At 42.3% G+C, this 11,169-nt stretch overlaps 2 protein-coding genes across 2 annotated transcripts; both read right to left on the reverse strand.

Annotated features, from left to right (window-relative positions):
• Positions 1-812: 812 nt before the first annotated feature.
• Positions 813-2,476, reverse strand: LOC140231461 (uncharacterized). Its single transcript, XM_072311591.1, has one exon. It carries the CDS (start codon positions 1,859-1,861, stop codon positions 893-895), a length of 969 nt encoding a protein of 322 aa, XP_072167692.1. The 5' UTR covers positions 1,862-2,476; the 3' UTR covers positions 813-892.
• On the reverse strand, positions 1,738-5,413 carry LOC140231460 (uncharacterized). Its single transcript, XM_072311589.1, has 2 exons — positions 3,846-5,413; positions 1,738-1,864 (listed from the first exon to the last, which is right to left on the reverse strand). Exon 1 carries the CDS (start codon positions 5,114-5,116, stop codon positions 3,866-3,868), a length of 1,251 nt encoding a protein of 416 aa, XP_072167690.1. The 5' UTR covers positions 5,117-5,413; the 3' UTR covers positions 1,738-1,864; positions 3,846-3,865.
• Positions 5,414-11,169: the final 5,756 nt, after the last annotated feature.

Genomic DNA, 11,169 nt, shown 5'->3' on the forward strand with positions numbered 1-11,169 from the left:
AACTTTGACGGGTCCGTATGACGTCATATTGAGTCGGATTGATTTGAAACTTGGTCGAAATATTCCTTGACATTTCAGACATCCGATCTGAGTGTAAAAACGGGAAATTTATATTGCATATGAGCTGTGCGTGCGTATATGCGCGCGCGCGTACGCGTCCGTCCGATTTTTTCAATTTTTCAAAAAATGCTCCAAATGGCCTGAAACGTGTGCAAAAAACTTTTGAGCTCGATTGGAGCATACAAATATTTCAACGCGCGCGTACGCACACGTTTTAAAAGTACAGATGAATTTTGAGACCATGAGTAGAATCAACTTGATTCGAATTATATGTGAGGTCAAGTTCATAGAAAATTCCATTCCATTAATGACACATGAATGACAATGTGTTTTCATACAATGACGTCATAGTGACGTCACGGTCGACTGATCACTTTGATTTTATTAGATCTGTCGTCTTTGGGACATGATACATATATGGTATAATAGAAAGATTAAATGAGAACTTACCTGTTTGAAATTTGATCTTTATTTTACGAGGGAGTTGTAGGAAGAGAATACATTGAGAGACCCGCTTTGCGCACGCGCAGTCATTTTTCGAAGCATCAAATGTGGCTGCTGGATATTTGAAAGATTATGGAGAACTTAGCTTCACGTTTGAAACTTTGGGAGGGAGAGGAGGGAATGTATTCTCTTCCTACAACTCCCTCGTAAAATAAAGATCAAATTTCAAACAGGTAAGTTCTCATTTAATCTTTCTATTTTACTTCTGGAGTCTCCGAAAGAGACTACATTGAGATTTTGAAGCCCAGTAGCCATATTTGTAAGAAATATAACAGAAATGACTATGAATTGTCATTTACCAAAACGGTAAATTGTTTACCTTGCCTGGTCATTTTAGTAGAGCAGTTGAAAGACACTTGCTCCCATCCAGCAAAGGTTTTCTGTAGTACTTTCTGAAAGTCTTTTCATTCGTCCAGCCTGCCTTCTCAAGGATAAACGAAACTGGCAAGTCTGCTCTGTGTGCAGCTGACGTCGCAGCTGCTCTTGTTGAGTGAGCCTTATATTTTGAAGTGTCGATTCCTGCCGCTGTCATAACATCTTTGATCCACCTGGAGATGGTTTGTGACGTAACTTTCGCATGGGGTCTGCGAAAACTAATAAAGAGCCGACGCTCTTGGCCTCGAATTTCCTCAGTCCTCCGTATGTAGGCTTTGATGTAGTTGACAACGCACAATCGACGATCTGGAGGGTAGGCTCTCATGCTCAGTGTGTAGCCAGCGTTTCCAGGCCTATTTTGTTTCAGTAGCTCGCTGAAATGAAATGTAACTGATGATCCCTTGAGTATCATGTTGTCCAAATTCAGGAGCTGCAACGACTGTGCTCTCTGTGTTGAGATGAGAGCCATGAGCATGCATAGCTTTTTGGTGAGATCTTGTAGGCTCAGTGCATTTGCCGGTGACAGCTTTCTGAGATAGCAAAACACAATATTTACATCCCAAGTATCTACATAGCGAGGTCTTGGGGTTCGGAGATGGAAAACTCCCTTCATAAATCTTGATATCAAAATGTTGTTCCCAACTGTAGAGGCACCATCCTCAAGAACTAGGAATGATGCGAGCGCACTTCTTGCTGTGTTGAGTGCATTGTATCCAAGACCTCCTACATGAAAAAGCTCACTAAGAAATTCTAAAACAAACTGAACACTAGAGTGAAGATGGCTTTTCTTCTTACTCTTGCAAAAGTCTTTCCACTTCTTTATGTACACACAATATTGCTTCTGGGTAGAGGCTCTCCAAGAAGCGGCCAAAATGTCCACAATTTCCTTCTTTAGTCCTGTCCTTTCGAAGGGCTGCCGCATAACCTGCAACAGAGAAGATCAATTCGATCATACAAGGGATGTGGTTCATGCGTAACAGGTTGCGTTAATAGGTTCCTACTCCTTGTAATTAGCACTGCTTCACCCTTTAACATCCTTTTCAGCTTAGGAAACCATGCCTGTGTGGGCCAATTTGGCACTACCATTATGCCTTCAGCTCTATCTGTTCTAATTTTTTGAAGACATCTTGGGATGAGACAGAATGGGGGAAAGGCATAGAATTTGAATTCTCCCCAATCCAACGTAAATGCATCTACGGCTTCTGCATTTGGATCTGGCAACCAAGTGACATATCTCTCAAGTTGGTTGTTTAGTCTGGACGCAAAGAGATCAATGTCTGGAAGCCCAAAAACTGAAACTAGTTTGTTAAAGGCTTGCTTGTTAAGCATCCATTCATTTCGGTCACTGAACTTTCTAGACCTGCTGTCTGCCTCAGTGTTCTCACTCCCTGGAAGGTGTGCTGCAGTAACCCAAATATTACGTTCCATGCACCACCTCCAGATGTCTCTAGCTGCACTGTCACAGTCCTTGGACTTAATACCCCCCATGTTATTCAAATAAGCAACTGCTGTTGTGTTGTCTGACCTAAGGAGGACATGAACATCATGTAAAGAAGAGCAAAAGGACTTCAGTCCAAACCCGGCTGCCAATGTCTCCAGGTAATTGATATCATTCTTTCTAGCTCTTTTCATTTCAAGATCGTTCCATCTGCCTCCTGTTTCAATGGACAGATTTGTGGCTCCCCAACCAAGCCCACTAGCGTCTGTACGCAGCTCAAGTGTAGGTCTGTTACGCTTAATTGGTGCACACTCCTCAAAGACATGATTAATCCACCATTTGAGCTCTTCTTTCCCTTCTAATGACAGCTTCATAGGTCTGTCAAAATGGCCTTTGTTAGCTTTAAGGGCGGCAATTTTGTCACGTTCTAAGCATCTGTAGAAAAGAGGGCCATGTTGGACTCCAGGGAAAGTAGCTATTATCTTCCCGATAACATGTGACACCTGCCTGATTGTGGGTCTAGTATTGTCAAGCAAGTCTGAACAGACTGTGATAATGTCCTGCATTTTCTCTTCTGGCAAGGAGATAGTCATATCACCAGTGTGCAGCTTAAACCCTAGGAATGTGAGCTCTTGTTGGGGTTCTAGCATAGATTTCTCCTCATGGACTACGAAACCTAGCTCAGACAGGAGATTTGTGGTTGCACGTACAGCCTCCTTTGTTTGTTCTATTGACTCTCCGATAATGAGAGTATCATCAAGGTAGCCTAATACTATGTGTCCCATTTCTCTCAGTGTAGCGAAAACAGGTTTCATGAGCTTGGTGAAAAGTCTGGGCGCTGTGCTGAGCCCATTTGGTAGGACTTTGAACCTGTAAAATTTCCCTTGCCATGGAAATTTCAAGAATTTTCTGTGTTCAGTGTCAATTGGAATGGAGTAGTAAGCATCTCGGAGGTCGACTGAGGCTAGGAAATCTCCTGGGGAGATTAAAAGGGCAGCTGTATGAATGTTATCCATTTTGAAGTGTTGTACGCTCACACACTTGTTCAAATCACACACTTGTTCAAATCTGTCAAATCAAGTATTAGTCGAACACCCCCATTTTTCTTGGGTCGTGTGAAAATGTTTGAGAGAAATTCTCCTTCTTCATGACCACATTCTTCGATAACATTCTTAGTCAGTAAGCTTGCGATCTCTCTGTCAATACAAGCTGAATTGTGCTGGTTTGGTTTGTATTGAATGAAGGGCTTATCCCTCCTAGGGGGCATACATGCTTCTTCAAATTCAATTTTGTAACCCCTGATTGCTGCCAAAATAAATGGATCAGCTGTGATTTGGCACCATCGCCTGTAAAAAAGCCTCACTCGACCTCCGACTGCCACTGGAGCTTTCTTTGGAATACATTGCACACACGTACAAATACATTGGGGAATGCAGGTATGATCATGATGTGAATCGAAACTACCTACCTCTTTGGGTATGCTGGTAGTTATTTCTTGCGCTGCATTGGAGGCCTGTGCTGTGGAGCCTGTTGTGGGGGGCGGCTCGCTGTGCGGGGTGGTGGCTGCTTGCTGTGACCCCACTGTGGGCGCTGACCTAAAAAAGGCCTGCTACTACCGCCGGCTGTTGGTCTGTGTGTTGAGGCAGCTGAACTTGCAGTCCAGCCAGCACTTCTGTATTGTCGCTTGGAGAAAGCTGCTCCCCTGTACGGGTGGTACGTACTAGACTGTGGCCGCGAAATTGGGTTTCTCATCACCCCTGATGCAGCTTTCTGCTCCTCTTTGAGGTCTTTCATTCTCTTTCCCAATTCATCCCCGAATAGGAATTTAGTGACGGGAGTGGAAGGTTTGCAAAGATGAGAGTAAGTGGCTGCCATGTCCGGCTTGATAAGTTCTTTCCTCAACGAATTGAGTTCAAAATTGGCATTGCACAGCAACGCCAATGCGTCCTGCTGTGTGTCGGTCAGCCGAGGTGATGGGAAGGACTGTATTAGCGCGCTCAGGCCCTTCGTCAGCGACTTCTGCACACGCTGTAACTTGGCATCTCTACTGCGTGTGTGTTGCGGTAGGTTATCCCAGATCGGGCCGTTCACCTTCGGTGTAGCGAGGTAAACACAGTTGCTCGGGGCTGGATACTTAGATGCCGTCTCTTCCAACACTTTTTCTTCTAGAGGGTGGCTTATGAGGTAAGTAGTAGAGCTGGCTAAGTCCTCGTCTACCGGTAGCCCTGTATCACCCGGCTTGGCAAATTTTGCTGCGAGAACGGGGATTTCTAGCACGTCTGCCGCGTCTGACGCAAATTCGCCTTCTTCTCTGTTGGCTTCGCCCGTGTCACGCACGTGCGGCTCCCCGCACTGTTGAAAATCAGTTTCCATAGGAATTTCACACTGTCCGGCGCTGTGCGCCTCATCGTACGCCACAAAATGGCGCGATGCCGGTTTCGGCGGCGTGGAGTTTACACTGGGCAGCGCGTCGACCACTTTACTCAGAAGACTTTCCAGTCTCGATAGTCTGTCCTCGACATCCGAGGATTTTTCGGCCGTCTTTGGGCCCTGCTTCGCTTGCGGCACTTTACCCGCCATGTTAGTACCGGAAACCGTGACCGACTTAACTAGTTTCTTTTTCGGCTTGACTTGTTTGCCTGTCGGAGGGGAACGTTCTTCGCAAACAACGTTGGTGTTTGCCACTGCGCCGGGCTTAGCCGGATGATGCAGCTGTTCTTGGGGCTGTTGTACCTCCATCACCGTAGCCACCGCGTGACTTTCGTGGAATGAGGCCGCTAGAAAAGGCTGTGCTTGCCGCCTTGCTAAGCACCGAATAATCGTTGTACGATATAGGAAGATAGCGGAATCTAAATTCCACTAACTGCTGGTTTCTAGAACCGTTAGTACCGCGAAATGCGAAAAAAGATCAGAATTTTCGACTGCGATAAGGGAACTGCGTTCGAATACTCGTGCGTAGAAAAGCGATATGACTGCGCGTGCGCAAAGCGGGTCTCTCAATGTAGTCTCTTTCGGAGACTCCAGAAGTAAAATTTTGACATTGATAGGATGAGGACTTTCTGAGCTAACCTCTACACAACATTTGAGGAGAAAGAACTTTTTTTGTGACAACGGGAAGTTTAACACTAGACTTAGAATTTGTCAACACTGACAAATTAGGTGATCCGATCTGTTTGGAAATCAATGATCTGAGTCCTGATCCAAATAGGCATGACCATACAGGTTTCAGCGGTGTTGAGGGGACATTGGCCGTGTGACGTTTGGATTCTCATTTAGAAAAGGGAGTCAGGTCTGCCATCTGTGGTACCGAATTTCGTATACAGTAATGAAGATACATAATGAAGTATATAATATGACCTTTGACTCCACTCTGCACACCCAAGATGACATCTGAGCAAAAAGTGGTTATTTTGTGAAATGATTCTTGTAACATGGTCTTTGCTTGTGCTAAATGTGGAAAAGATAGGACATGTATTCACCAAGATACCGGATGAAACATTTTTCGCCTTTGACCCTAATTTACATAACCAAGATGGTGTCCGATAAAGTAGTTGTTATTTTATGAAATAATGTACGTGGCATGAACTAAACATTTGCAAGATATGGGGGTGATAGGGAATGTCTCTTTTGAGTTAAAGCAAAGAAAGTTACCAAAAGAAAGAAATATGACAATACATGGAAGCTCAGCTTTGCACTTAGTGAAGTTTTTCGACATGAATTCGACGTTTTATGAAAAAACGGAGGACGCATAACGATAGCCCAAAGTCTCAGCTACAACATATTAAAATCTGAGAGAAATTCACCGAACAGTAAGTGAGGTAGTGCTCGATAAAGACAATCATGTCAATTTTCATCTGGAAAAATTTCCTCCCATTGAGATAACACGTCATAACGAAGATAGAGAAAAAAGTGCATATGACCTTTGACCCCACTTTGCAACGACAAGATGGCATCTGAGCAAAAAGTAGTTATTTTGTGAAACAATTCTGGTAACATGGTCTTTACGTGAGCAAAATATGGGAAAGATAAGACATGTATTCACCAAGATAGAGGATAAAACTTTTATGACCTTTGACCCTAATTTACATACCCAAGATGGTGTCCGATCAAGTAGTTGTTATTTTATGAAATAATGTACGTGACATGTATTAAACATGTGCAAAATATTGGGCTGATAAAGCTTGTTTTTCTTGAGTTATTGCAAAGAAAGTTGCAAAAAGAAACGAATATGAAAATACATCGAAGATAATCTTTAATTTCAACCAAGTTTATTGACGTGATCCCGACATGGTATCAAAAAACGAAGGGCACACTTACGATAGCCCAAAGTCTCAGCTAGAACATACCAAGATATGGAAGAAATTCACCGAAGCATTAAGTGAGCTAGTATTGGATAAAGATTGTCATGTCAATTTTCATTTGGAGAAAAACTGCACTCCCATAGAGATAACACGTAATCTGGTCAAATCTGTCAAGGTTACTTTCAATAGTTGTTAGGTTATTGGCAGCTGAATTCTGATTGGATAATACTTATTGCCATGGCAGCAGGAGAAAACTTTTTTTAACGATAATCAAAAAGAATGTGTTTTATTGCATCTAAAATATCAGAGTTTGCAGCAGTAGGAGGCATCTTGGGGGTTGCCATTCACGTGTGGGCATCCGGTTACCATGGTAACCATGCACAATATCATACTTTACAATATATTCCACTGCATTTCTGACATCTCTAGCAACATAGTTTGATGGAGTTTTGATGAAGTCTTCATGAAATGATTGCAAAAACTGTGATAATTTTGTCATTTTTAGTGCCCCAATAGCGACAGGCGTCACTGACCCTTGTCTAATTTTTAGTCGTTTTTATTTCCTCTTTATGTCTCTGAGTTGCAGATTGTGTATTGTGCAGAAGCCCACTGCATTGCGCTAAGCCGAGTGAGGGCACATACTCAGTGATTGCGACAGAAAAAAAGAAAAACGGTTTGGGGCTCGCAATCACTGGGTATAAATGCGCTCTCACTCGGCTTGCTTCCTGTCGGAGAAATAAAGACGAAATAATAACGGCTAGAAAGTATGCACTACACCCACTCCAGCTAGGCGTGAAAAGTTAGTTTGCAGGCAAAACCCTTGTTTGTCGAAGAGAAAGTCTGCGCTAAGATTACTATACGCACCAGTGGTACTGTTGCCTGTTGCAGTGCTAGTGGTACGTGTGATAGTCTTGACGTGCGCAGGCTCTTTCACGTTTGTTCCATCAGTAATCCTGAAAAGTGGCCTGTAATATTCTACTGATACCACAATTTGGAATCATATACTACCTGGGGATGTATATGGAGGTCCCATTTACCACCCTGTCGGGTCAAACCTCTTCTGCGGGGTGGGTTGGACGAACTCCTTATAATTAAGCTCTTTACCTGTTTACAGGAATTAGCGCCTTTACTAGATTTTAGATCGACGCGCGGACGTTCAATGAGGGGAAAAAACAGTAGGCATGTTCTGAGCCGGTGCGCAGAACCGTGCGTCATCTTGTTCGTTTCCATTTGAATGTCCGCGCGCGTCCGCGCGTAAAGCTCCCTTTTTTATGCACATTCGGTCCTGATCCACACATTGTTTCGTTAATCACGTTCAGGAGCTTAAATTACAGTAAAAAATTAAAGTATACGCCTTGCCTTGTTGAATTGGTTTGCTCATTGCTCAATCGACATCATGGGTGTTGAAACAATGCAGGTAATGGTTGTCGAAAAGTTCACGGAAAGAAGGAGAGGTGGTTGCACTGAGTCCTTTTTGGTCGGCATGGTGATTGAGAAGACGCCGGCCTGCAGTGACAGTGTGGCTGCTGGTGCCAGTAGCAGTGTCACTGTCAGCAGTGAGGAGAAGGTACTTCCGTGCTTCTATAATGTTACGGCTGACACAGAGACCAAAGTCAAAGAGAAACTGCTCGGACTAACCTTGAGGCAAAAAGTTATCTTGACGAGTGTGCTGAGATATCCCAACAGCATTCGTCTAACGAAGGACTCAAAGGTCAGATTTTGTTATTTTTTAGTTAGTGTTAGGAGTAACGTTACCTTTTTAGAGTGTATATTGTAACGTTAAAACAAATAATCATTCATTGTTTGTGTCATTTGTTTCTTACACTAAAATTGTATATACCGGTAGGCCTAGGCCTACTAGTCTTATTGGCATACAGGTAGTTCTAGATCTACTGTAGATTGTTTGATGGGTGGCGTCATAGGAAGGTTTCTTTTGCTTTGGCGGGGGGCGTGTTTTTTTTTAGACGGCGCAGATTGGGGACCCTAAAAATCTATTGGGGACCCTATCCCTAAACCTAACCCTAACCCTAACCAACCCTAACCCAAACCCCAACCCCAACCCTAACCCTAACCCTAACCAAAAACCCTAACCCTAACCCTAACCATCAAACCCTAACCCTAACCCTAAACCTAACCCTAAACCCTAACCCTAACCCAATGTGTTTGCCGTCTAAAAAAAAAAACGCTTTCGAGCTTGCCGACTGACTGATCCCACCGATGAACATGTACGTGTCACAAACTGCACAGGTGGAGGACAGTAGCCCACTGCGGTGTAATACCTCCTTGGCTGTACACAGCCCAGTCGCTGTACATGTATTCGCACAGCGTAGTAGTACTAGTAACAGCGTCTGGTTGGCCAGAGGCAGTTGAGTGCGCAGCGCGACTTCGCACACAACAGACAATGATGCTTTGTTACTGTAGCTATGCGTACAGTTGTAGCACCGTCGTGTCTCACTCGCTCTCGATCGGGCGGAAAACCGGGAGGAAAGTTTGTGGATGGCACATACACACCGCATGGTGGTGCTGTTGAAGTAACGGCCGATCGTACTTATTCGAAAGAAAAAATTGACCGCGAAACTGGCGAAACTAGATCTTGAAGCAGGGCAATTCCACGATAAAGTGGACATGACCATCAAATTGTCAAAATAGTCAAATCTCACTCATTTTGGTATCAAATGAAAGTTTAAGGACTGAATTTTTCATATTTGACCATCTTGTTAAAAAATCACATCATTTACTTTGCTAAATATATGCACAAAATCAGCATAATTAAATTGGACATAATTATCTGAAAAATATAATGAAGTTAAATGAATGTAGCCTGAGAAAATGAAAAAGGAGGTAAAAACTTTGCCTTTGTTTTCAGAGTTTAAGGGTTGAACATCATTACCAAATCATCGAAGTACAAGATTTTCTCTGTGTTAAGCTTCAGCGAACATCGTAAATACGATCATAGATAATGTCACGGTGTTACGGTAAAAACTGATGTTTTTAGTATTGTTTGAAAATTACAAACACAAAAGGGTTTATTTTGATAGCCCAAATCATGACCACATGTAGCTACCATATACAAGTACCAAAATGATGGTAACTCATTTTGTTAATTAATTAAAGCTGATTAAAATGTGTCACGGTGTTACAGTAACTGTAACACCGTGACTATAACACCGTGACTTGCATTGCAATAACACAGGACACATACCGGGTTACACATGATAATTAACTGTTGAAGTGACCATCTGATTTCTCTGTCACATTTACTCAAAGGATAGAGGTTTTTCAAGGATTGTTCATAACAGATGGGTCAAGCTATATCCACAAAGATTATCCCTTGTACTCGTTGCCAGCATCATGCAATTTTAACCCTTTCTGTGCCAAAAATCGAGAACTGTGTTTACAATGCAGTGGGGTTTGATATGCCAATCAACACTCAGAGCATATGGTGGGTTAAAATGGAAGTAGTCCACTCACAGTGTGCCACCTACCAGATTCATACCTATCCAGAGCAAACATTTCTGAAGGTTTTGAACTTTTAATTACGGTAAAGGCAGCAGTTTCAGTTGAGTTGATACCCTTTGTTTAATATTTTTATCACAATTGACCATTTTATCACATGGTTTGACTCTTCTTTTATAGACTCAAATGTGTTCCTAACATGATAAACAGTCTGAAATCTTGCTGCAGCTTCCCTGGTATCCTAAAGAATTACTTAGGGCATACTGAAGCTAGATTGAGGAGTCCACCAAAAGTTAATCTCACTGGAATACTACTTTCCTGTGCATGGTGCCGTGCACAATCTTACAAGTTTCACCATTAAAAGAGCCACACTCACTAGGATTTATGTGTATGAATGAGATTTTGCATTGTAATAATTTTTATGTACAAGCTCATTTTCCAGTACATCTTTGAAAAAGAAGAATACATGTATGGTACATTTTGTACCACACAAATTGCTTGAATGATTCTTTTTATTGCTACTGAAATTGCTAAGTGGGTTCACCTGGCTTTGTGATGAAAGGTATTAAAATCAAAGTTTCAAATTTGTATGTCATCTTTAAATACAAATTGGACTTTCAAAGAGTACTAGTTGCAAACCCTACATTGTAAAAGTTCACTCAGAAATATTTATCAAGCTTTCAATGATGATAGAGTGAATTATGTCTCAAAACACAGAGAATATTTTACTGAAAGAGCAGTGTTCCTGACTGTAACATGTACAAACGTATATGACATGTCACGGCGTTACAGTGCAAAGTTTTTCTTTACTTTGTTGTTTTTGTTAATCTGTTAAGATTTAAATAATTTTCTGTTTTATCTGGAAGTGTTATACTGTGATGTCAAACATTCATCATGAATCATCATTTCATTCTACCTAATGGAGAAACACTATGAGCTGAAAGTAAGACAACAGGATTCTCCATAGGTTTTCTACACACATTTCAGAGGTCACGGTGTTACAGTCACGGTGTTATGGTGCACTTATTTAAAATC

This window comes from Diadema setosum, chromosome 8 (assembly GCF_964275005.1).
Source record: "Diadema setosum chromosome 8, eeDiaSeto1, whole genome shotgun sequence".
In the NCBI taxonomy this organism is placed as follows: domain Eukaryota; kingdom Metazoa; phylum Echinodermata; class Echinoidea; order Diadematoida; family Diadematidae; genus Diadema; species Diadema setosum.

What these genes read in the sequence shown, in the direction of transcription:
- LOC140231461 (XM_072311591.1), bottom strand. Translation starts at nt 1,861, where the DNA reads ATGCGGCAGCCCTTCGAAAGGACAGGACTAAAGAAGGAAATTGTGGAC.
- LOC140231460 (XM_072311589.1), bottom strand. Translation starts at nt 5,116, where the DNA reads ATGGAGGTACAACAGCCCCAAGAACAGCTGCATCATCCGGCTAAGCCC.